The sequence below is a fragment of the Erpetoichthys calabaricus genome, chromosome 1 (assembly GCF_900747795.2).
Source record: "Erpetoichthys calabaricus chromosome 1, fErpCal1.3, whole genome shotgun sequence".
Lineage (NCBI taxonomy): Eukaryota > Metazoa > Chordata > Cladistia > Polypteriformes > Polypteridae > Erpetoichthys > Erpetoichthys calabaricus.
In genome coordinates, this window is record NC_041394.2 from 171,635,301 (window position 1) to 171,662,926 (window position 27,626).

Sequence of the window (27,626 nt, forward strand, 5' to 3'; positions counted from 1 at the left end):
GTAACCAATCACCACACAATCAGCTCTGTAATAGATGCTAAGCCATCTGTAAGCTTAGAACGCTGATTCTTCAAAACTTTTATGAAACATTGAAATATCTTCGTAGTTCATGTTTAATTATTCCATCCATCTATACATCTAGGGTCATGCCAATCCCAGAAAGCTTACAGCGCGAGGCAGGAACAATCCCTGAACGGGGGGCCAGGTCGTCGCTAGCGCTGCACCACCTTGTCCTCACATATTTAATTATTAACAAAATACATTATTTTAATGAAGTTTAAAACGTATCTGTATAATGTAATAAACAAGCTTTACTGCTTTTCATCTTAAAAATTAAATCAAGAGCTCCAAGAAGACAGCGCTTGGAAATCTAAATCGACTAAGTAGCCAGTCATCATCATATGTAAATACGCGCTTTATAAAGTGACTCAGGTTGTGCAATATTATAACTGTAGTGCAAGTTTACATTGAGATGATTGTACTTTTAAGTACAAACAGTTCTACCAGGAACAATTGATGGACTGATTGAGTGTTGTTAGAGCACTTGGGATTAAACTGTTTCTGAACCACGAGGTCCCTACAGGAAAGGCTCAGAAGCGTTTGGCATATGGGAAAAATTCAAGTAGACTGTGTGCATGGCTAAGACAGCGTGTGCAAGATGCTGTATACCGATAATCCGATCAGCTGCTGTACAGCTGTGATTCCACATTCAGATACAGTGGGTTAAATACTCATTGGTGCACTGGGAATAACAACACTAAAGCAATGATGATATTTAGAATAGTTTTTCCATTTGGTGCACCATTATATGGTTACAGGTTGATTACAATGAGATGCCTTAAACTAATAAACGATATGTCGTTCATTTCAGTGCATTTGATAAACCCGCGTCAGGGATGTGAATCTAAAAACTAAAGAGAAACCACACAGGAACAGTAGCACTGCTTTGATGCTGGGTGCCACCAGTTTGCAAAACCGAGCGGAGAACTTGCGTACACAAGGACTTCAGCTAGTGTGAAAATGTGCATGGCTTTACGACAAGTTTAGTTTTTATACATCTCGATGTGAGTGTGGAAATGGGAGTAGGCATCATTTTTGTGCGTATGCACCATTTATAAATGCGGCCCCAGGTCTTAACATGTGACTACCAGAGTGGGCAGGAAAATGAACATGCTGTACCTAATCAAAATAGTCCGACAGCGATAGAATTGCATTTGTCAGCTTACATGCAGGAATGTCAATGTTGATATTAAAATTACCTATAAGAATGATTGTCTGGAAAAGTGATCTTAACTGAGTTAGTAGTTCAGTCTAGAAAGTTTACATAACTGGATGGAGTCACCTCATTTAGAGACAAAAACTCATTAGGTTTTTGCCATATTTCAGTTAAGCATAAGCAAAGGCTGCAGTCTGTAATGAATTCAGACAGTATTAATGCTTATCATTGATAGACCTTGTATTAAGCATGCTGTGCACAGATCCACATCCAGAGTTTATTTCAGTATAGTGCAGATATGACACATTTGGCACCCTTATGCCCAAAACTCTGAGCAGGACAATGTATTTTAGAACATGTTGCTGATGAACCTCTTAGTCGCAGTCTGGCACCACCCTGGTCTATGGTGTACTTTGGACACTGCAAAATAATTAATTTTTTTCTTTAAAACATTCCACTCTGGAGAAAGTATTTAATACTGTGAAGTTCATTATGAGAGTATTTCAGCACAGTGGAAAGGCAGTACTTATCCAAGAAATAGCAAAGCTGATAAAAGCAGAGCAGCACAGCAAGAAAGGTGGATTTGGGGAGCACAGGTGAGCACTAACAGTAGAGCAGCGAGCCTCCAGAATAAATACAAAGTAATGATACTGAAGGTTTGATCCAGTAAAAATGTAAGAAAATAATAAAAGAAGCACATACAAATAATTACCAGAACTTGAGAGGTTCCAGTATTGCGCTATGGGTAATCAAAAAGATCATCTTAGCAACATAAGGGCCGATTTATACTTCACACTCAGAACGCATACAGACACGCATCATGGCTGCCATGTATTCCCAGCTTTCGTTTACAACCTCTTCTGAGGACATCCTCAAAAATGAATGTGACTTGTGCGCAAGTTGCAGTACCAGAAAAAAAATCGGAGGGGTGTTAGGTGCAGTGTGATGAAGTTGGAACGGGACTTCAGAGTCTCTGTTTACTATCAACATGTAACAGAAAGCTGCTTTGCAGATCCTAAAGGATCGACACACGTGCTTCAATGTTTGATGAATGGTTCAATGTGGTAAAGCAAAATGCCGACATACACATGCATTTGTGGTGCTTTTATATTCAAGCGTCGCATATTCCCCATCGTAATGACACGATACATTTTAAAGGTCTCACATATCATCTTTTTTTGCACCTTCACAACACGATCAGAATGTACAGCAGCATATTTGAGCCACAGAGAAAAAAAATTAGGGACACAGTGAAAAGGTCTATTTTGTGATTAAAGTGAAAATTTCAACTTTAAATTCGTAGTTTATTTTGTCATTAAAGTAGAATGTCATAAACCTCATCTTAAAACCAGCCCACTTGTTAATCGCTACGTGCTTCTGGGTCTTCCTCTAGAAATGAAGCAGCGGCAAACAGCAGTTGCCACACAGAACACATTAAATGTATGATATTTCGTCTCTCTGCACATTTTGAATCCTTAGATTTACACTTGATTTCACTTTCATGATGAAATGCATTAAATTATGATTATTACATTTTACAGATAAATCGTTAACTTCATTTAAATAATTAATACGGTTAATAATTACACATGTGGAGGTGGCAGGCACGGTGGTGGAGTGATAGCGCTGCTGCCTTATAGTAGGGAGTCACTGCTCTGGTGTTCCCTGTCTGAAGTTTGTGTGTTTTCCTGGTGTGTTTCCGCAGTGTGCTCTGGTTTCCTTCCTAAGACATGCAGGTTTGGGGATTTGGTAATGGTAAAATGACGCTATTGTGTGTATGTGCTTGTATTCACCTTGCGATAAGCTGATGCCCTGTCCAGGGATATTTTCTGCCTCATGCCGAATGCTTGCTGGGATGGGCACATCCCTGGCTTGATGGATGTAATCATTAAACATCCATCCTTTTAAGAGATATTGTGGCAAGGTGTCCTCGGAGTTTAATGGATGTTTCAGGCAATTCACTACATAGCAAAACCAAACATTTTCTGACTGTGATGATCTCATACTGCCACCTGGTGGAATCTTTCAGATTTACGCAAAGTACATGCGCCAGTATAAACAGTACAACGCTTTCATAGCAGTAATGTCCACAGGCACATGCTTCACGTCGCATGAAGTATAAACCCGGCCTTAGTCTCCATGAAAAGTTGATAGTAATGACCATGCAAATGTTAATATAGCATGAAGTACACCAAAATAAAAAAATACAATTTTTAACCTCTCAGTCTTCAAAGCCATATTCAGACTTTGCTGCATTCAAGTTTGGAAGTTTAAAACAAAAGTTTAATCTTTTCTCCTGCCAATAATTATTCTCATTTTAGCTTCACACATTTTCATTTATGAAACATTGTCATCATCCAGTAATCCTTTCAACAAAAGCAATGTGAATCTAGTGGAGAATTTAAAATAAATTCACTCTTTCTTTCTGAAATACAACAAATGCTTTGCAGTTGTAGGATATAATTTCATTTTCTGGGTTTTTTTTGTTTTTTGCAAAATTTAAAACAAGAAAATGCAGTCATGTTGAAGAAAATATACCTTTTGTAGTGGTACATGTAATCAACTGCTTTTTTTTTTTATATATAAACTGTGTTAGTGGACAGTGCAGCAGTCACCTTTTTAGCTATAAATAGTCTCACTTTTGTGTTGTTACAGAGCTTGCTTTTCATTATGTTGTACATTTCTCGTGACATTATTTTGCTTGCAGTATTCTTAAGTCATGTCTCTCACATGAATGTGCAAGCTACAATTTTTCTTTTCCCCATAATTAACATATTTTTCAGATTTCTATAAAATTTCTAACAGTAGTTCCTAACAATTTACAAAGTGTGTTTAGTTTTTATGGAGGAAAATGTTTAATGACTGTCTTGAATACTAAACTAATCACGATACTGCAGCTGTTGCCATTTGCTAACGTGGTTTATGTTTTGATTTTTTCAGGCACTCCAGAGGGCTAGTCAGATTATTGCTGAAATTCGTGAGACACATCTCTGGTGATGAACACTCTGAAAACTGCAGCCATAAATAAAATTCCTACATCTGGGATGAACCTCATTGTTAATAGGCAATTTTCATTATATATATTATATGGCTTATAGACTGATAAGGTGTTTCAAATCTACAGTTAAATGTTAAACCAATGTTTCTATTTCATGGTATGTATGTAGTGTGGCTGATGTAAAATTTAATACCGGCATTGCTAATCAATGAATGTAATATTTACCATATCCTGTATATTTACCTGTCACCATTATAAGTAAAAAATACTTATTATGAATTGGTTTCATTTTTCAGGGCCAAGTTCAAACAATAACGAAACATTTTTGTTTACTAACTAGTCTGTTTGTGGTTTGACAGCTTTTGACACAAAGAAAGATTTTACTTCATTTTACCTTGCTGGTAAGAAAAATAATTAATTGATTGGTTTATAGGGCCAGTACTGTCACATGTACAGAGCACAATGAAGTTGGGGGGATTTGTGTGATATTGTGGCTTTCCATCCAGGGTTTGTTCCAGCCAGGATGATCTCCCCTCCTCACAATCATATGATGGAGTAAGACGGTGCAGAAAATGGATAGTTGAGTCATTATTTTCATCACCATTTATAAATTTGTTGGCTGAGAGATCTGGTAGAACCTTAAGGGTTTTGGATAAAACAATGATGTCACTCATATCCTAAAGAGAGGGGCAACAGGCACAATATGATGACCAGCAGGAAAGAGATAAAATAGCTGCAAATATGGTCTGTGTCATTTTGATGATAAAAAAAAAAGTATACAATTAAGTTAAATGACAATCTTCTTAATTGTTATCTGACATACCATTTTTAAGTTTGTTTTCTTATGTTCTGTAGTGTCAAATAATAACATTACAGACTTTTGTGTGCCTGCAAGTAGCAAAACTTTTATATTAGTCTATGGTCATGTTATGAGGCTGCAAATGGAATTCACACAATCCTGAAAAAGCTGATTTGTTTTTTATTGATGAGGCCCCAGAGACACACCCAGCCTTGACCCGGCACTCACACACAGAGACACTGACGAGCAGAATATGTTAAACAAGTAATAAAGAAAAAAATTTTTACACAAAACTGTGTATAAGATAGACCTCCCCAGTTCCCCGACGGCCATAATTATTTACATACAGTACATTAACAACACAGTCCAGTACAGCAGAAGCTCAAATCCCTGTTACTGCCAAAAGAAATATTACTCTGCTGGGTCCTTGAGCAAGGCTCTTAACCTGCAATTCTGTGCTCTGATTGCAAGGGGTATGCAAAAACTAACAAATGCCTAACACCAGAATTTGTATAAGGCAAAATAAACAACAAAAAAAAAAATCCTGCACTGTCACCAGAGTGCGCCATGGTGATTTTCCTGTCAGCAGCACTGTGTACCCATGGTGCTGTGCTTTGCATGTCTGCCACACTACATTGCTGCTTGCCTTGAGAAAGACTCGAAGCCCAATTTCATGGCCAAGGTAGCCCACATACCTACTTCATCAGTCGTATTATATGTATCATGGCATAAGCTGTTGGTTGAGATCAAGGTTCAAGGGTTAGGAGTATGAGAGTTTGTGTGACAGACCAACAACCTTTAGCATTTTACAGACAGGCATTTGTAAAAGAGCAGTTTTTAAGAAGCTGCAGTGAATTTGTATTCATCCTCAAAAAAGAAAGTGAATTTTGCTACCAAAAATGTACCAGGTAATGTAATTTTTTGCAGGCTTAAAAACCTTTGTGTATGAAATAAAACATTACCAGTAATCTGAGGAGCATACAGTAAAAACGCTGCAATTCCCTTCTGACTTTTCTATTTCTCATCAATAAGTCATAGCTTAACATATCCATGTGTGTAGAGTAGAGAGCATTAGCTCCTTTTTGGAATGGTAGTTTTGCATACAGCTCAAAGCTAGAATGGCATTAAAATAACAACAAAACTGATAGTATAGGATTTAAGTAACATTCAGTGTACAGTCAACATATAAGATTTGCTGGGAAAACTCCAGTGAGTATGGCTATGTGAATACTGCTGTAATGATTAAGTCGCACATTCTCTGTCTCTCTTGGTTAGCTGAGCTGCTCTGGCCATTATCTTCTCTAGGTGCCCTCAGAGCGTACTGAGAAATTTGGAGGTTGGAAGGTTACAGCGGGCAGCATTTCAAAAGTCCCAGAGTTGAATAGGTCACCAATTCTGCTGCTCCAGCGTGCCCAAGGCCTAGCAGTTATGAGCTATTCAAACACCAGAGTATGGTAACACTTTTTAAGGTATTACCTAAAAAGGTAATTTTAAGGTAATACTGTTTTTGTACAACAAACCAGTCAGTGTTTAACTAGGACCCTTTGCTAGGAATAACTGGATTAAAAGAACGTGCTCAATGTTTCTCCGGGGAAAACCCAAGAAATACTTTCTCATACATTAATATAGCATAATTGTGAAAACAAAAAAACAAGAATGTATAATAAAAGGAAAAGCAACTAATATAGCATCATAAGTAGAGCTAAAAATATACTATATATGAAAGAGTTAATTTTAAAATAGGTTAGGTATATGTGTGCAAGTCATTAAGTATGCAGACTACATGACATATTGAATATTGCAGTTTCAAGCCTATACCACGTTTTTTCACTGAAATCTTCACTCTGTAGTTACAAATACATTATTCACCATTGTTTTGTGTTTAAAATTGTTGAATCTGCAAAATGGATTTTTTTTAGTTTAAACAGATTGTTATTTGGTGGATGCCTTTATCCATAGTGACTTACAACATTTTAAGACACAATTGGTTAAATTTTTTTTCCCCAAGTGGAGCACAGGCAGGTGACATGACTTGCTTTTGGTTACACAGTGTCAATAATGGGATTCAAACCCACAACCTCAAGGTTTAATGTCAAACTTCGTAAGCACTACACACTGCATGATACAAACCTTTGAAGCATTGGGGACAGAAGTAGCTGAAAAAGTAGAGCAGAATAACATGAAAACTGATGTAAATAAATATTTGTTTTTTCAAGTGCCTGCTTTATTAATTTTTTATGCTACTGCAACATAATGAGAAGAAGAAGAAGAGAGTTAAGACATTTGAAGACTGCAAAGCACAAAAAAACACTATTATGATTGAAAAGTTGTATGATCAGTCTCAGCAGCAGCTCAAAAAGAGGACTGTTAAAATATAACATTGAGTGTTCAGCCTTGATTTAAATAATTAATGGAACTTTTCTAATAGTAGTAGGTAGCTCTTCCCAGAGTGTGGGTTAATAAAGTTTATTGTTAAAGGTTCTGCCTCCTCCACTAACTTTAATTATTCTTTCCATTTTAAAGGGACCTGCATCTTGAGATTGGACTAATAAGTTGTCTGAGGGGAAAGGATGAGAAACCCTTTATAGTTTCATATGTGATATAGAGGATTTAAAATTAACTCTAAAACTAAATGGAATCCAGTGAAGTGGCCTCTGAACTGGAATTCTAAGATCACATATCTTAGCTCCAGGTATGATCCTTCTTGCCATGTTCTGAATTGTCTTTAGAGTAAAAAGTGAACAACATGAACAGACTGCAGGACATTACAACAGTCAAGTCTGCTTATAAACATGATGGAATGGCTGTAGCTAAACTAAAACTCAAGCCTGGGTCATAGTAATCATAACAATAACTGTTTTAAAAAAAACAAAACACAGACCCGTACTAATGAGGTCCTGACAAATCAGTGCCTCCTTCATTTAACGTGTTCTCCAACCCCCCACCCTCATTGGTCTCCAGAAAAACGCTAAATGGTGGCCCTACTATATTTCATTTTTTAAAATGTATTACTATACAGGGTGAGTCAAAATTATGTTAACACTAATGGTACTGCTATGTACAGTTGTGCTTGAAAGTTTGTGAACCCTTTAGAATTTTCTATATTTCTGCATAAATATGACCTATAACATCATCAGATTATCACGCAAGTCCTAAAAGTAGATAAAGAGAAACCAGTTAAACAAATGAGACAAAAATTCTAAAGGGTTCACAAACTTTCAAGCACAACTATATATACTTGTATACAATTTTTATGGACAATCTGTGTGCCACATATGGTACATGTGTTGAATATGATGGTGAACAGGTTGAGACATCCCTGTAAATCATCTTGCACATATGAAGTGTGTTTTGTGAATAAATTGTTTCCGCCACTCAAATGTTAACATAATTTTGACTCACCCTGTATTTCAAAATTTTTTGTTGCCCACATTAAATTAAAGCTGTGCTGCACATGTCCAAAGTGTTGCAATTCTGAGATAAACCTATTAAGAGTGGAACATTTCCAGACTCCAGTGCAGTTATTTCTTCTTTTTTTTTATATAATTTTATTGATTTTATTGAAATCACACAACATTCCATACAAACAGATCAATTTTATAAAAATAGGATTGAACACAAATCAACCCCCACCCCTGAGAAAGAGAGCATGGGCAGCAGAATAAAACTTAAAGCTAGTAAAAATTAAGTAAACAGAATTAATAAGTGAATAAAGATAAATAGAGAAGAAAAAGAAATGGGGAGAGAATCTGCTTCCTCAGTGTTTTAAAAGCTTATTCTGAAATGTTATTATTAGATCCTGCCAGGTTTTGAAAAATTTCGGCACAGATCCTCTAATTGAGAATTTGATTGTTTCCAATTTCAAATGATATAAAACATCAGTTACCCATGGACTTTAAAGAGGAGAGTTAGGATTCTTCCAGTTTAGCAAGATAAGTCTGCGAGCCAGTGGTGTAGTAAAGGCAATTATAGTTTGTTTCTCCTTCTTCACTTTAAGCCCATCTGGGAGTACACCAAACACAGCCGTTAGTGGGTTAGGAGGGATTGTGACACCAAGGCTGTCTGAAAGGCATTTACAAATTTTGGTCCAGAATAATGTTAATTTGGTGCAGGCCAAAACATGTGACCCAGTGAGGCTGGAACTTGATTGCAGCGTTTCCAGGGCAAGATCCAACCTGCGAACATTTTGGACAATTTTAAATGAGACAGATGTGCTCGATATATAATTTTGAGTTGAACAATTGTATGCTTTGCACATATGGAGCTCGAAATGAATTCTCTGCATTGCTACCTTCCACTCCTTTTCTGATATGTTGAGTGAGAGATCCTTTTCCCACTGTCCTCTTGGACCTTTGAAAGGGAGGGACTGTAAAATGGTTTTATATATTGCAGAAATGCTGTCTAAGTCCTCGAAGCTGAGCAATATTTTTTCCAGCATAGAGGGAGGTGAGGAAAATTGGGCAGGTTCTGTTTAACAGAGTTTCTAATTTGAAGGTACTGAAAGAAATGTGTTGCTGGAAAGTTAAATTTGGAGTGTAATTGTTTGTAGGATGCAAAGACATTGTCTATGTACAGATCTCTAAGTGATTTAATTCCAAATGTTTCCATATTCTGAGTAAGTGAAGCACAATTGGATTGTTAGTATATTGGCAATAACTTGCATTTATAGGGGCACAAAGCAAGGAATGTAAAGTACTACTGTAGGATTTTATTTCTATTGCAGACCAAGCCTGATCAGTGACTTGAGGACACTGGTGGTATTTTGCCAGTTCCCCACCAGCAGTCAGAGCACACGGTGATGTTATGTTTTCATGAGCCAGTGGCATGTCCTTACATTACAGGATGGTGACCTGCCTCCACACTCCATGGGACATGATATGGGTGCAGCTAATGTCATTTAAACAGCCATGGGCTGTTTTTTCTCCTTAAGTTAAAGAGTAGTACACTCTAATACATCATTTCTGCTAATGATTACAATCAAGAGACTGAGAAGAGTGGTGATTGTAGACCGAGACATGCTGACATGCTCCCATCATACTTGCGAACAGAAGAGAAGCAGCTGAGAGTTTTGTGTTCTGAGGTGTGAGAGTTAATTAAAAAATATATTTTGCTCCTCAAGTCTTTTTGTTTTGGTTGACACTAAGAACCCCCGTGGAAAATTTAAAAGCTTTTTTTCCCCCCTTTAGAATAGTTTATCTGCCTTTTTATTGCCTGCATGGGAGCAAAAGCCGCTGAATGTCTGGGGGAGTGTTTGGAAACATTGTTCTTGTTACTTGTTCTTGTCATTTGTATTCAAATTAGCATCGGCGAGCCAGGGCAGTAAGCAGCAGTAGCTGACACTGGCATCTCTGTAAGTAAATTACCAGAGTTGTAGCTATGAATAGTTAAGTGATAGTAAGAACAATTGCTTAGTGGGGAAAAAGAAGGCAGCGGCTGACTTCAAAGTGGTAAAGATAAGGGCTCAGCGGTATGTAGGCAGGTGAATAGTGTTAATGTACCAATCAGGCACAAGTGGCTGTAAGAATAAGAAATTAACAAACAATGGATATTCAACAAGTGAGTTTTCAAAGAAGGAAAAAGTGTGTAAAAAAAAAAGTTACTATATATTGAACAGTTCTTAACGTATGGGTTAAGAATTGATAGGCTGTTGGCCAGAGCAAGGGTGGATCCAGTTGTCATTGTCCATGTTGGAACAATTAACATACAGAAGTGTAGTCTGTCAGTTCTGCGATCCAGATGTAAAGAGTTAGTTCTGCTTTTCAGCCAGGCACCTGACAAGGTAGTCTACTCCCAGGTTCTGCCTATGCCACAAACCAGTCCAGGCAAGATTAAGGAGATTAGAAGGCTTAATGCATGGCTTAAATCTTGGTGTAGGGTAGAAGTGTATTGGTTTATGCAGTATTAGGACTCCGTCCCACCGTGACAGGTTACATCTGAACCAGAGGGGCACCAAAGTGTTGGAGAGGTGTATGGGTAGGTTAGTCGAGGTTTGTTTAAACTAGGGCATTGGAGGGGGCAGGAGAGGCCAGGTTTAGACCTGTACATGAAGGAACAAACGATAGTGTAAAAATAAAAATGCACAGAATGTGAATTCTAACACAACATTTAAATGCAAAAGTAAAATGAGTAATACAGTAAACATAATTTGCCTTAATAGCTAGAAGTATCAAAAACAAAACAAATGAGTTGCAGTTGTATGTAGCAGCACATAATTATGACATTATAGCAACAGCAGCAATCTGGCTAAATAACAAAGATAGGTGTTGGATTATTGATCAGGCAGTTAAACGGGCAGCAAGGGACCAGGGGCCTCATGTATAACGCCCTGCGTAGAACTCACACTATAACATGGCGTAAGCACAAAAGCGGGAATAAGCGTACACACAGAAAAATCCAGATGCAGGAATCTGTGTGTACGCAAACTTCCACGTTCATCCGCTACATAAATCCTGATCAGCGTGAAAAGTAACACACGTGCACGCGCCTTCTGTCCCGCCCCAACTCCTCCCAGAATTACTCCTCTTTGAATATGCAAATCAATATAAATAGCCCTTAAGCTCAGCCTTCTGTGAAAAGACAATGGGAAAAGCACAGGGGAAAATTTAAGAATTTCAGCGAATACCAAATGGAGGCAAGGAAAAACGTACTATTTGTTGGTTTAAACAGTGGTATAACAAGAAAAAGAAGTTGATCGAGTGACATAGCGTGTCGGAGAAACTCGAAAGGTCAAATTCACAAAGTCACACAGTGCCCAAAATAATTGTCAGATATCAAATTCGCCGTGAAAAGCCGAGTCGTAGCCCACCGTCTGAGTTTCATATGAAAGCTTATTAGGGTACAGAGAAAAAAAAATAGGCACACAGTGTGAGAAAAGCACGAAATATCAACTTTAATCTCAAAAACTTTGATCGCGTCGTTTATTTTGTCATTAAAGTAGAACATCATAAACTTCATCTTAAAATCATTTAATTTACTAGTTTCTCAAATCCCATCATAACTAAAGTAGCACGTTAAATGCTTTGTTTTGTATTTGATCTTCTATGTGCTTTATGTGCGTGAAACACTGTGTGCTTACTGGCTTTCTCTTCCTCCAACAGGACACAAAATCCATTACATTCGTAATATTATAGCTCTGTGAATAATTAAAATACTGAGATGTATACTTGATATAATTTTCATGACGATAGGAGTTAAAGCATGTTATTAAACATGGGAACACGGTGGCGCAGTGATTGTGCGTGACCTACGATAAATAATTTATTACAGCAGTGCTGTAGTGCTGTCTCTTTCAAATGTACTAACCTCCAATTCCTGTCGTTCCTTTTGTTTGTCCAAATACCCAATCGCCACACAGTCAGCTCTGTGATAGACGTTAAGCCATCTGTAAGCTTATAATACCGATTCTTCAAAACTTTTAAGAAACATTGACATATCTTCATAGTACATGTTTAATTATTCTATCCTTCACGCCAGTCCCAGAGAAGCATACAGTACAAGGCAGGAACAATCTGTGCTACCATAGAGACACCGTGTCCTTTAATTATTAACAATATAGATTATTTAAATGAAGTTAGTTTTATCTGTATTATAAACATTTTGCTGCATTTCATCTTAAAAATAATATCATCATCATATGTAAATATGCGCTTTATAAAGTGGCTCAGGTTGTGCAATATTATAACTGTAGTGCAAGTTTACAGTGAGGTGATTGTACTTATAAGTACAAACAGTTCTACAAGGAGCACTTGATGTACTGATTGATTACATTTAGAGCTCTTGGGATGAAACTCTTTCTGAACCGCGAGGTCCGTACAGGAAAGGTTTTGAAGCGTTTGCTGTGTGAGAAGCAGTTCAAATAGGAAGCATGGCCGAGGCAGCGTGTGCTTGATGCTGTATACCGATAATCCTCCTTCTGATCAGCTGCTCCGAGTGGTGCAGTGAGAGTAATATGGAAAAAGATGATCCGCTGTGGCAACCCCTAACGGGAGCAGCTGAAAGAAGTAAAAGAAGGTGCAGTGAGAGTAACAACGCTAAAGCAGTTATGGTATTTGGAATAGTTTGACCATTCAGTGGACCATTATATTCTTACTGGTTAATTACAATCAGATGAATTAAACTAATAAACAATATGCGATTAATTTCAGTGTATTTATAAAGCTGCGTCATGGATGTGGATCTGAAAAAGAAAGGGTAACCACACAGGAACAGTAGCACTGCTTTGACGCTGGGTGCCGCCAGTCTGCAAAACTGAGCGGAGAACTTGCGTACGCCAGGGTATGAGGTACCGTGGAAATGTGCGTGGCTTTATGGCAAGTTTAGGTTTTATGCATCGCGATTTGAACATGGAAACATTCTTGCGCAACATTTCTGTGCGTACGCACCGTTTATACATGAGGCCCCTGGTGGATTGGTGCAGGAAAGTTCCAGGTTGTTAAGTCAACTCAGGAGTTGTAGGAGTAACTAAATATAACACCTGTTGTTTCAAATAAGTTGGAAATAAATTCACAATTTAGGAATTATTCCGATTGGTTATTGGTATATTACACTGGCGACGTGTTGGTTGAATCTCAGGAGATGGTACTACTGCATCTAAAGGCAACAAATGGGAAAATTTCTGATTTTGATCCATGTGGCAGTAAAGTGTACACACTTTTAAGAGACTTATGTCAGCCCTCCAAACCATCCACACTCACTTTTAGTCAAATCATCACTTTACTTATAGATCATTTTGCCCCCAAACTCAGCATGATTGTTCGTAGATACAAATTTCATTCCAAAATGAGGAACACAGGCCAATCTGTGTCCGATTTTGTAGCTGCAAAGGGCGTCCGAGTTTTGTGAGTTTGGTGGCAATCTGGACGACATGATACGAGACAGACTGGTATGCAGCATAAACGATGATTGAAAGCTACATTGGTTACTGGCAAAAACTGAACTTCCGTTGAAAAGGGCCATAGAAATTATACTGGCTATGGAAGTGGTGAACAAAGATGTTGTGGTATTACAACAGCAACTGCAGCTTGTAAGTACTGGAGACATTAAAGTGCAAAAACATGCATCTCAGACCAAGGAGAAGGATAGTTTTTCCTGCTCTCGTTGCAGGGAAAAGCAGAACAGTGTGTAGTGCTGTTTCATAACTGCAGTATGCCATTTGTGTCACAAGGGGAGGCACTTAGCAAGAAAATGTTTAACCGGAGCACAACACACCAACAAACAAGAAAATAAGTTGACAAAAAAGGATAATACAGCTAATTTTCTGGACGATGAGAAGAAATAAAGTGAAGATGAAAAGGCATTCACACTGCACCAACTAACAAGCAACAAAGTTTCACCATATAAAGTCACACTAGAAATAAATGAGCAAACACTGAAATGGAAATTGACATCGGTCACCATACTGAGTGAAGAGGCGTACAAATGATTGGGCACTGTCGAACTGCAGGAAGCTGGTGTGTCATTACAGACATATACTGGAGATATTGTACCTGTGTTAGGCAGACTATGGGCTCAAGTTAAATTCAAAGAACAGCAGAAGAAATTGCCTCTGTTGATTGTGAGAGGTAATGGGGCAAATCTCATGGGCAAAGATTGGTTGAGAGAGATTAAACTTAAGTGGTGTGAATATACAGACTACACTTTGACCCCGTGACTTTGGAGTCAGTGTTGGAAAGACACAGAACTGTATTCAAGGATGGACAGGGGCAAAGATTTATGTGGATGGGGAGGTTCAGCCTAGATTCTTCAAAGCCTGTCCCATTGCCATACAGTTTGAAAGCCAAAGTGGAAAAAGAATGACAGACCTCAGAGTGAGGATATTCTAGAACCTGTATGTTTTTCAGAGTGGGCTGCGCCGATAGTACCTGTAGTAAAGGCTGATAGAACAATTTGCATCTGTTGAGAACAAAGTTTCCAGACTGAATAATTATACAATTCCCAAAATAGAGGACTTATTGGCCTAATTTAAGAAATTCGACATCTCCCAGGCCTATCAACAATTAGTGCTAGAACCAGGGTCCCTCAAGTCCACCACAATTAATACACACAAAGGGCTGTTTCAGTATACTCGACTCCCATATGGAGCGTCATCCATTCCTGGGATATTTCAGCTTACTAAATAAAATACTCTACAAGGCATACCTCAGGTGGGGGTATGAATTGATGATATTTTGATTACAGGAAAGAACAATAAATGTCATTTTAAACACCCTGAAGTGCTGGCAAACTTAGTTTCAGCAGGGTATGTAAAAACAAATGTCATGGCACCTGAAGTTGTTAACCTGGGATATAAAGTTGATCACCACGGCATACACCCCATGCCAGATAAAATAGCAGCCATTAAGGAAGCACCACAACCTAGTAATCAGATACAGATTAACACTAGAATTACCAGAGTCTACGAAAACACTCGTAGATCCGGCCCACCTTAAATCGCTTCTTAAATCCGTTCACACCTCTCCGCCAGCGTCTTTTGTCCTCTAAATGTGCTGATAAAAGACAAGCTGCCAGCAGCCGGCTATTCCATCCCCCCTCCGACTTAGAACGTGAACGCACTTTTCCCAGCTCATGCCTTGATTGATTGTCTGGGAGTGAACTGGAGTTTTAGAGTTGAAATAATACGATCGTTATTTGGAACACACGCATTCCATGTATGTACCGTTTCTACAGTAATCTGTGTAAACACATTGTTAAAACAGAAAGTTTTTCATATTTTAGTAATAAATGTTACAAAATGTAGGCATAAACTATAGAATGTGTAAAGCCCGAGTTCCTAAGATCAAATAAACACTTTCATAAAAGCTTCACACGCCATACAACAGCTTCTGTGGCGTAGCGCGCTAAGATTTGCCTCTCAGATCGAGTAGCTTTTCTCTGCCTCACAAACATGAGTTCAATTCCCCGCTGGGGATAAAGTGTTACTTCTTTTTTTCTTTTTAACCTCAAACGGACATAAAATTTGTAAATTGGTATGCACTGTCAGTTAATGAGATCGTTATATTTTCATGTGGGATGCTCCTTTTAAAATATTTTTTTAACAATTGAGACTGCAATTAACATGAACAACTGTCCTTATAACTTATTTTTTTCAAGATCCATAACACACAGACAGACAGAGCACTGCGTAATACAGAGACAGACAGGCAGAGATATACAAACAAACAGGGAAGGCACATGTACTGAAAGAAAAAGCACTGAATAAGCTCACCCGCTCTTAACATCACCCCTCCCCCCGATCTGATTCTCTAAGTAACAGCACAAGTACAGACGCAAATCAAGTGCATGTGTGTACTGTATAATATTAACAAAAAGAGCAGCTTACTACTGAAAACGGCAAATATAGGAGTGAGTGGGGATCGAACCAGGACTCTTGATTACACTTGGTTTGCGTCTGTACTTATGCTGTTACTTAGAGAGCCAGATCGGGTGAGGGGTGATGTTAGAGCGCGTGAGCTTATTCAGTGCTGCAGGAACAACACACGTTGATTTTTTTTTTCTTTCAGTACATGTGCCTTCCCTGTTTATTTATATATCTCTGCCTGTCTGTCTCTGTATTACGCAGTGCTCTGTCTGTCTGTGTGTTATGGATCTTGAAAAAAATAAGTTATAAGGTCAGTTGTTCATGTTAATTGCAGTCTCAATTGTTAAAAAAATATTTTAAAAGGAGCATCCCACATGAAAATATAACGATCTCATTAACTGACAGTGCATACCAATTTACAAATTTTATGTCCGTTTGAGGTTAAAAAGAAAAAAAAGGAAGTAACACTTTATCCCCAGCGGGGAATTGAACTCATGTTTGTGAGGCAGAGAAAAGCTACTCGGTCTGAGAGGCAAATCTTAGCGCGCTACGCCACGGAAGCTGTTATAAGGTGTGTGAAGCTTTTGTGGAAGTGTTTATTTGATCTTAGGAACTCGGGCTTTACACATTCTATAGTTTATGCCTACATTTTGTAACATCCATCCATCCATTGTCCAACCTGCTGAATCCGAACACAGGGTCACGGGGGTCTGCTGGAGCTAATCCCAGCCAACACAGGGCACAAGGCAGGGAACCAATCCCGGGCAGGGTGCCAACCCACCGCAGGACACACACAAACACACCAAGCACACACTAGGGCCAATTTAGAATCACCAATCCACCTAACCTGCATGTCTTCGGACTGTGGGAGGAAACCAGAGCGCCCGGAGGAAACCCACGCAGACACGGGGAGAACATGCAAACTCCACGCAGGGAGGACCCGGGAAGCGAACTACCACTGCGCCACCGTGCCGCCCCATTTTGTAACATTTATTACTAAAATATGAAAAAGTTTCTGTTTTAATAATGTGTTTACACAGATTACTGTAGAAACGGTACACACATGGAATGCGTGTGTTCCAAATAACGATCATATTATTTCAACTCTAAAACTCCAGTTCACTCCCAGACAATCAATCAAGGCATGAGCTGGGAAAAGTGCGTTCACATTCTAAGTCGGAGGGGGGATGGAATAGCCGGCTGCTGGCAGCTTGTCTTTTATCAGCACATTTAGAGGACAAAAGACGCTGGCGGAGAGGTGTGAACGGATTTAAGAAGCGATTTAAGGTGGGCCGGATCTACAAGTTTTTTTCGTAGACTCTGGTAATTCTAGTGTTAAAGCATTTTTGGGGTTACTTAATTACTATCATAGATTTTTACCAAATATGGCTACCACGTTGCACAAGGAAACTCTGTGGCATTGGACAGCCGTGGAAGAGATGGCTTTTCAGAAAGTCAAAGAAACATTACAGTCTGACCACTTATTAGTTAATTTTGATGAGGGGAGGGAACTGTCCTTGTCTTGTGACACTTCACCTTATGGGGTGGGAGCAGTCCTATCTCAGAGGTAGGAAGATGGAACAGAAAGACCCATTGGTTATATGTCCCGTATGCTGACTAAAGTTGAGAAGGGTTATTCACAACTTGAAAAAGAAGCAGTAGCCATAATCTTTGGCCTGAATAAGTTCCAACAGTACCTTTTTGGCAAACTATTTGTAATTGTGACAGATCACAAGTCCTTGCTAGGACTGTTTGGGGAACAGAAGGGGGTCCCATAGTTGGCAGCAGCACGCATTCAACACTGTATTGACTCTAGCTTCTTATGAATATTCTTTAATGTAAAAAGAAGGAATATGACATGCTAATGCTTTGAGTTTTCTGCAACAAGGTGGAGAGAGTGAAGAAACCCCACAAACTGATGAGGGCATCAGGCTGTTGGAGCACATGGACAACACTCCTGTCGGTGCAAACCAGATTAAGACTTGGACATGACGAGACCCTGTATTGACAGTGGTGTATCAATGGGTGCTCCTTTGGAACTGGCCAAATAAACCTGCTGAGCTAACTTGGCAACCGTATGTTCACAGGAAAGCAGAGCTGAGTGTGGTGGATGGCTGCATACTCTGCGGGAGCCAGGTTGTAATACCTCCACAGGGTTGAAAGACATGAATAAAAAGAACAACATGAAGCACACCCAGGCATCAACTGTATGAAAGCAATGGCTTGCAGTTACCTCTGGTGGCCAAATATGGATAAAGAAATAAGAGCTAGCAGTCCAGGAATGTGTCAGATGTCAAGAAAATCAGGTTTCATCTGTGGGGGCCCCCACTTCATCCATGGGAGTGGCCCAAACAACCATGGGCTCGTCTTCATATGGATTTTTGTGGACCACTGATGGGTAAGATGCTGTTGATACGTGTAAATGCACATTCAAAATGGACAGAGGCCCACCCAATGTAATCCATTACATCATTTGCCACCATGGAAAAGTTTCAAAGCATTTTTGCCATGCATGGCTTACCAAGAGTTGTAGTCACGGACAATGGAAGCAGTTTTGTCAGTGCTGAAATTAACTATTTTTTTTTTTAAATGAATGGTATTAGACATGTAACATCAGCCCCTTATCACCCAGCATCAAATGGCCTGGCAGAAAGAGCAGTCTGGACAGTTAAAGAAGGGGGACACTTGAAACTAGATTGGCACGGTTCCTGTTACGCTATAGGACAACACCACAGATGACCAGATGCTTATCCCCTGGTGAGTTATTAATGAGGCGGCAACTACAGCCACATTTGGACATAGTTAGTCTGACACTGAGGGAAAGAGTGGCAGAGAAGCAAGTGAAAATGAAGAGGCACCTTGACAGTCATGGAAAGGAGAGGACACCCTCAGTGGGACAGCCCGTTTATATTCGTAATTTCCAGACATCAGGGTAACGTTGGCTGCATGGGGCAGTGGTCAAGTATTTCTTGGAGAGTGGAGACAAAAAATGGGCAGGTGGTTAAACGACAGCAAGACTATATCCGTCCCGGCTATGACCAACCTGGTGCACTGCAGGCAGCGTAACAAGATAATTTCTTGGTCCCTTTGGCAGATGATGGTCAGAGAACAGAACAGGCAGAAGACAGCCCAGCAATTAAACCCAAACTATTTAACTATGCCAAAACTTGTAGAAGGGTCCAGTGGCCCATAGTTAGAGGACACAGACAGGCCAGAGACAGTTCCAGCATTCCAAAGATAACCTGTTCGAGTGAAGAAAACACCAGCTTACTTAAAAGATTACTTTGGAACATAAATGGGATTATTTTATTTCTATAGAGGGTTAGCAAAGCCAGTATAATAAATAGAGCACAATAAGTGGATAAATGATCATTATTATTAATACTATCATTGTTCTTGGTCATTATTATTAATTTCTTTTTCAATTCAGTATTACTGAGACAGTAGGGTCAGTTTAAGGGGGGAGGTGTTGGATTATCGATCATACAGACAAACAGGCAAACCAGGCAGCAAGGGACCCGGTGGGTTGGTGCAGAAAGGTTCCGGGGTATCAATTCAGGATTTGTAGGAACAACTATATGTAACACCTGTTGTTTCAAATAAGTCTGAAATAAATTCAAAACTTTGGAATTATTCCGACTGGTTATTGGAATATTACAATAGGGATGAGTGTAATATAGAGGGATACACACTTTTTAGGAAGGACAGAACTGAGAAGGGGGTGATGCTGTTTATGTCTGCCCCATCTTAGTGTGGACACGTGGCTTCACCTAGAAAGCCTTAGGGAAAGAGGCCTTATTTTAGGAGTGTACTATAGACCACCCAATGCAGACAATAATTTCAACACACGTTTTTAGTAATATTAATAAGGTAAGTTTACAAGGGGATATTAGATGGGAGGGGCGGGGGTTGGGGGGGTTTGGCAGACTTTAACTACCCGAATATTAACTGGGATATCTTTGGAAATAGTGGAGCACAAGAGCAGGAGTTTTTCATAGTAATCAGTGACTGTTTTTTAAACTGCAGGGCAAATCCTTTTAACACTAGAATTACCAAAGTCTACGAGAAAACACGTAAACCCGGCCCACTTTAAATCCCTTCGCCCCTCTACATCAGCATGTTTTGTTTTGTAAATATGTCAATAAGCGCAAGCTGTCCACTATCCCATCCTCCCACCACCACAGAAATGGCAACAAACTCTCCCAGCTCAAGCCTTGTTTATAAGGGAGTGAGGTAGTACCTAGAGCTGTATAGGCGTTATTTGTAACACATGCATTTCATGTGTGCGCCGTGTCTACAAAGATCTATGTAAGTGTAGCATGACAGAAATGTTGAACACATACCTAAAAGACAAACTTTTTTCATGTTTTAGTATAAACAACAAAATTTTGACATGAATTGTATAATGTGTGAAGACTGAAGTCCAAATATCAAATAAGCACTTTCATAAAAGGTACAACAAAACAAGTGCACTTTTATTCAAGACTATAACCGAAGAAAAAGAAATTGGGTTAGTGTACTTCGGTGTCACGACTGCTTTGGTAGTGCAGCGGTAAGAACTGCTGACTCATAATCAACAGGTCACGGGTTCGAGGCTGATTCCAGGACTACAGGGGATAAATGATGAGGAAAGATTAAAAGTGTGGAGCCTTTTCAGCTTAAGCAAAAGAAGATCAAGAGGAGAGATGATTGAAGTGTTTAAGATTATGAAGGGAATTAGTACAGTGGATCGAGGCTGTCATTTTAAAATGAGTTCATCAAGAAAACAGGGACACAGTTGGAAACTTAAGGATAAATTTCACACAAATATTCATACAGAGAACCCAAGACACATGGAATAAGCTACCAATTATTTTGGTAAACATTAGGGGTCTTGTGTATAACACTAAAATATGGCATACAGACAAAATTAGAAATAAGCGTACGTACAAAAAAAATTAAGATGCATAAAAACTGTGTGTAAGCAAAGTTCTATGCAATTTCCCTTTATAAATCTCAGTCAATGTGAATTTTAACGTGCATGCACGTGCCTACAGCCCCACCCCAACTCCTCCCATAATTTTGTCTATTTGAATATGCAAATCAATATAACTAGCCCCTTCCGTTCAGTTGTTTAAAGACAATAGCAAAAACATGTATATATAAAAAATAAAAAAAAAGAGAATTTCAGGTCCTGCAGAGAAAAACATACTACTTGGTGGCTTAAGCAGTGGTATACACAACAAAAGTAAATTCCATACACTGAGGCAGAATATTCTTGTGTCCAACACATTCAAAAAGTCTGCTTATTGTTCCACCATCCCCACCCCAATTACTTTCATTGTTATTGCTTTACTTCTTGAAGATTTTTGTTGAAAACTCACTCAGCCATCAACAACCTGATTAGTCTATAATTTTACATGCTGTGATTAACAACCAACAAGACCTACTGGCCTTGAAACAATGGACAGACCCCTATCTGTACATATACACATACATCAACTGGACAAATGCTTTGATTCCAGAAATCTTTGGGACTGAGACCCAGGAAGAGAAAAACTCTTTCACCATTCATCACAAGCACTTAATGACTTAATTTGATTAATTAGTATTTGTTTTGATACAATATTAAAAGTTCATTTGTACATGTTTTTGAATTGCATCTCCTAAAGCAGGCATGTCAAACACGCGGCCCCCGGCCCTCATGACAGATCCTAGTTAGCACTAAACTTGTACAAAATGATTACTATCCTCTGTGACTGAATCATTCTGCATCTTCGGCGTTACTTATTGACTTTTCTTACTTCTACCTTCTGACAAAAGCGCGTTTTCCCATGGCATTACGGTACCAGGAACGTCATCTGCTAGTATAGCCATGAGCCTTGTCCAAAGTTAATGAGCTGCAACATCGCAACTGAAGTGCTAGGCTGCAGCAGCCTGGCAGCAGGGCCGGCCTTAGGCATGTGCATTCTGTGCACCTGCACCGGGCCACCACACCAATATATACTGAATATAAAACAGAGAAAATAACGACACAGCTGACGGCTGTGAACGCTTGTCAAAAACAATTTGTGTATTCAGCAGGAATGTTAGTGATACAAAGCTCGGCTCTAAATGTCCAGACACATCAGTGGCCTCCAACAGGACTGCCTTGTGCACAGAGTTGGCTGGGATTGGCTCCAGCAGACCCCCGTGACCCTGTGTTTGGATTCAGCGGATTGGAAAATGGATGGATGGAATTCAGAATATTCACAAGTTACATACTACTTTAGGTACAAAAATGTGAAGGCTTAGACTTGCCTTTTGGCTGCACAGTTCAGTTTCAATGGGTCTCCCTGTTACTGTATTTACTTAAGGAAGTATGAAGGTTTGGGAACATGGACAACTTTGCCTAAAACAGTGTTTCCCAATCTTTATGTTGTCACAACCTACCGGTGGGGAGGTTGGTGGGTTGTATGGGCGTTTTGGAACAGGTGTCTGTGAGTTCAGCGTGATCGTTTGAACAAAGGGAGTGTGGTGGTACCCCCCTTTAAGAATCAAGCAGGGTTTCAGTCCTGTATGATCGGGTGTCGGATGAATTTTCAATGCTTTTCCTCCTTGGTGAATTAGCCCAATTGATTAACATTTTGTAAATGGATAAGCTGCTTGTATAGAAAATTTAAATGTAAAGATCAATGCATTCTCAATCAAGTTAAAACAAAATGTGTTGTAATAGCTTGCTTTGAGGTCATGTTAGAGTTAAATATGAAAAGCTTGTGCCTATTTCTTCCAAATAGCTTATCAGCTCAAGGCACTTTCTTTTACTTCTAGTAGCTTGGCCTCTGCCTGCCTGTCTGAACAGTAGCATGAGGTGATAAGCCAAGGATATTGTGTTTTATTAGAAAATGAAGTGCCGTTGTCTTATGGATGCAGCTGGTTAAAACTTGAGTCCTGAAGGATGCTCGTGCAGTAAGCAACTATTCATTTAAGCATCCCAGTATCTTATGTGTGGGTCCTCCCAATTCCAATTTAAATGGTGAGAATCAATCGATAAGTCTCAGACACCAGAACAAGGTAAGAAGTAATGATGGCCAGTTTCACTTAGGTGATGAGCATTAAGTAATGGTGGGCTTGGACATTAGGTAATGGTAGGAAGAACCAAATGGCGGAGATTATTTTGCATAAAAGATATGAAATGTAACATAAGCTGATGCACTTCCTAGTTTAAACACTTGCACGCTTTGTTACATTGCTGTGTTATAAAGATTGAGGTATATGAGTTAAACTTCCTCCTGCCTGTCTTTGCTCAAGTTGTGTCTACCACAGAGTTGAGCACGATGGTCAGAGAAGAGGTTGGGGAGATCATCCAGGATCAGCCGTGATGCTGCTGCTGTGAACTGAACATGACCATCAGACCAGTGGTTTGTATTTCATCTGAGGTTGGCAATGGTCCACCAGCAATGTTGCTACTGTGGGTCAAATGCAATCATCTGAGTGGTGAGGGTGGGGGTCGAGGTTTGGTCCAGGGTTTGCTGTGGCCCAACTGCAATGCCGCTATGGCCTACTGGTTGGGAAAGTGGTCTAAATGAAAATCATTCCACTGTCAAATATTATTAAACACTAAAATGAAAGTTTACACAGATTTATATTAATAATTTTTATCATTCACCTTTGTTCTTCACTGTATATTCTTTTAAATATTATAGTACAACACATTTAGCAAATCTAAAAATACTGTAATGATGGCAGACTGAACCTGAGAGAAACATAAACAGTACTGTGCATTGAGGAGTGGAAAGGGTGAGAAACACAGTACTAACCAATTGAGATGTTCTTTTTCACAAACATTCCTCAGTTTTGATGAGTGGTGTGCTGGCATGAATCGACTCAAAGAGGCGAGGAGCGAGAGGCTGAGGTTACGTCAAGCAGAGGGAGACTTCAGATTGGTGCAGGCGGTGGCACAAAAGAATGAGATGGGATGGGTAAAACTGGACTGAAGGCTTGCAGTAGGAGCATGGTGAGATGGAGTGCAGCAGAGTGTAGGAGTTAAAGCAAAAACAAACAGACACACCAGTTCAGCCACTATGGTTTCTTTTTAAGGGCCATTTATTCTCAGGTTTTTGTGTGTTACTTCAAGTATCATCCGCGAGTTACTCGCGTATCACAAAGGTTATGAATCTGCAGCTCTAGTCAATAACTACAGGACTACTTTATAGCAAAAATTAAAGAACAGTTCAAATTATACTTATCTAAAGACTATGTGAGACAATTTAAAGAAAATCTTTAAAATCTGGCTTTTTTTTTTTGTTTTATTAATATTTAAGAACATTAGTCTCAGCAGAACTGCTGCAAATCCTCAAGCTCAGCATGGCAGCTGCCTGTTGATTTGAATTTTATGCCTGCTTTCATAATTTTACTTCTTAAGCCACTATTTAGTGAAGATTTTGATTGTACCTTTCAGTGATGACAGCTAACCAAGAATTAGGTGTTAAAACTCATTTTATCCACATTTGCAGAACCCAGAAGACACTGTAATTCTGTGTTCTCCTCTGTATAGTGAGGAACTTTTGGCCAGAACTATACAATGACCACAAAAAATGAAAACTATTCAATAAGGAAAACATGTAGATTACTGATTGAAAGTAAAAAGTGTTTTATTACACTGTCTTTATAATCTACAATGCCAACTGCAAAACCATACAAAAAATTTCATATTTTACCCAATTAACCACAACAAAAGGTTTTCCCCTGAATTAAACCGACACCAATTTACATTAACATAGCCACTTTACTGGCACCCTTACTGTATATCTGTCACTAGCATAGACAAAGTACATTTATTAAATATCAACGCTTAAATAATTATTGCAGTTGCAGGAACAATCCAGCATAAAGTAAAAACATTAAGTGCATAGTAAATTCTAACAAACATTAAATATGACACCACAAACTTAAACTTTGAAAGATATTTTTTAATTTTGTTCCTCAAAAAGGAAATTTAGATTTCTAAAGTTAAGGAAAATGCATGAAAAAACAATAATAGTAATAAAAAAAAAAGTGTTCAAAATTAACATCACACGTTCCTCAATTTTTTACACACACAAATTAAGCATATATTCCTCAGTTATTAATCAATCACTTATTTGACTTATACCTTGAAATAAAACAACAAAGTACCTGGTAAAGCTATTAGATGATTTTGCTACCAGCAGCAATGAAAATAAGTTGCAATCTAATGATTTAATGGTAACTATATAAATATGAATAATTTAAAATGTATTCTTTAAAAAATAAATCTTGCGTTAATTAGAATCCCTGAAGATGGTTTTCAATAAGGTCTATCACGACGATCTTGACGATGATCTCCCCTAGAATGAAAAATTCAGATAAGAGTTAATTCACATGCTGTTGAAGGCAAAACAATCTAAACACTGTGCTAGTTACCATTACTTTTAACAGACATTTAAAGAAAAGGACTTCAACTGTAGCAAAATATAATACCATTAAATATGACAGGGATTTAAATACTAGGGAAGCAGTCTACTGTTAAGTATTGTTGTATCCAGCACTGGCAACGAGGTCATCACATTAGGCAGTGCTTTGGTTGTCTGGCATTTTCATGTATTTTTTTTTTTTTTTCTTTCTTTCATCTTCTTCTTCGGCTGCTCTCATTAGGGGTCGCCACAGCAGATCATCTTCTTCCATATCTTTCTGTCCTCTGAACCTTGTTCTGTTACACCCATCACCTGCATGTCTTCTCTCACCACATCCATAAACCTTCTCTTAGGCCTTCCTCTTTCCCTCTTCGCTGGAAGCTCTATCCTTAGCATCCTTCTCCCAATATACTCAGCATCTCTCCTCTGCACATGTCCAAACCAACGCAGTCTCGCCTCTCTGACTTTGTCTCCCAACCATCCAATTTGAGCTGACCCTCTAATGTACTCATTTCTAATCCTGTCCATCATTGTCACACCCAGTGCAAATCTTAGCATCTTTAACTCCTACTGCAGACCTCACCGCTATCACACTACCCTCGTACATATCTTGTATAACTCTTACGTACTTCTCTGCCACTCCCGACTTTCTCATACAATACAACAGCTCCTCTCGGGGCACCCTGTCATATGCTTTAGTTCCACTCTTTTTATCTTCCTCCTCTCCTCCTGCCTCCGGACACCTCTCCCCCTTCTTCTTCTCCTTCTTCAGCCAACAGAAGCCTAATTTCCGCCAGCACCCTGTTGGCTAACAGTACTGGTGGCGGTCATTGTCAACCCGGGACTCGATCGATCTGGTATGGAAATCTGTCTTGTTGTCCGCATGTTGATCTGGCAAAATTTTACACCAGATGCCCTTCCTGACGTAACCCTTCCCCGTTTATCCAGGCTTGGGACCAGCACGAAGAAACACACTGGTTTGTGCATCCCCAGTGGCTGAGTTTTTTTATTTTTCTTTCTTTCATAAAAAATACATACAAAATACAAAAAAGTGTGTACCTAAAGACTTGCATACATATCCAGTACCACATTTCTATACTACATTGAAAAATTTTATTAAATAAAATTTTCATTTCAAAGTTTAACATTTCATATTACTAGGTTCACAACAATATACCACATGTCAAAACAGCACTGGTGTTCATTTTCTTAATTTATTCATACTGACATAGCTTCAGGGGAGTCGAGGGAAAGGGGTTATGGAGGGCGAGTTTACAGCAGTCCTGGTGCAATGCTAGAGAAAAGTTGCTAAGGTAAACATTACACTTTTGTTTTTCCCCCATTTAATGTTTCACTTGAGTGCTACACGTGTTATCTTCGAGTGGCACTAAAACCAAAATAACTCTCTAGTACCTATATGTTTAACTTGCCAGTCTGCCAGCCAGCTTACAGTGCTGACTACCCTAATATAACACAATTCTACAAAATAGAAGTGTAATGATCATCCCTACCCATTACTCCAGTTTGCAGTATATTCACTAATTTATGCAAAGGACACAACAGAACCATCCAATTAATGCATGGTGTCAGTTTTTAAGCGAGATAGCAACTACTGTATGGTGACTTTTTTTAGTGTGCCGGGAGCAAGGGTGTGGGTGGAGCAGTGTTTTTTTCCAAACATTTTTTGGTGGTGGCATGATTTTGTAACCCCAAAAAAAAATCCAAAGCCACAAAAGAATTAAATCCCTTAGATGTAAACTATACTAAACTATCCGAAGGGCCAGGACAGGCAAAAACAGCAGCTTGAAGATTGGTGTTCATAGACACAGCACTTCTGTAGAGAATAATTCTCCATCATTGATATACACTGTACATATACATATATACACATATATATATACATATATACATATACATATATATAC

General features: G+C 38.9%; 2 protein-coding genes and 1 long non-coding RNA gene across 9 annotated transcripts in view; 2 read left to right on the top strand and 1 right to left on the bottom strand.

Moving 5' to 3' along the window:
• dnm1l (dynamin 1-like) overlaps positions 1-4,217 on the top strand; it is a 203,829-nt gene extending 199,612 nt beyond the window's left edge. For all 7 annotated transcript variants that reach the window (XM_051931989.1, XM_051931983.1, XM_051931977.1 and 4 more), the window contains one exon: positions 4,157-4,217. In XM_051931989.1, the coding sequence (XP_051787949.1) occupies positions 4,157-4,213 (57 nt within the window). In that variant the 3' untranslated portion in view covers positions 4,214-4,217. The remainder of the gene's footprint in view (positions 1-4,156) is intronic.
• Positions 4,218-12,663: 8,446 nt separating this feature from the next.
• The window catches only part of LOC127529207 (uncharacterized), a 232,028-nt gene continuing 217,065 nt past the window's right edge, over positions 12,664-27,626 (top strand). The window contains exon 1 of the long non-coding RNA XR_007935896.1: positions 12,664-12,717. This is a non-coding gene — a long non-coding RNA (uncharacterized LOC127529207). The remainder of the gene's footprint in view (positions 12,718-27,626) is intronic.
• Positions 24,904-27,626, bottom strand: part of ewsr1a (EWS RNA-binding protein 1a) — a 210,266-nt gene continuing 207,543 nt past the window's right edge. The window contains exon 18 of the mRNA XM_051932005.1: positions 24,904-25,635. Coding sequence (XP_051787965.1) covers positions 25,596-25,635 — 40 coding nt within the window. The 3' untranslated portion in view covers positions 24,904-25,595. The remainder of the gene's footprint in view (positions 25,636-27,626) is intronic.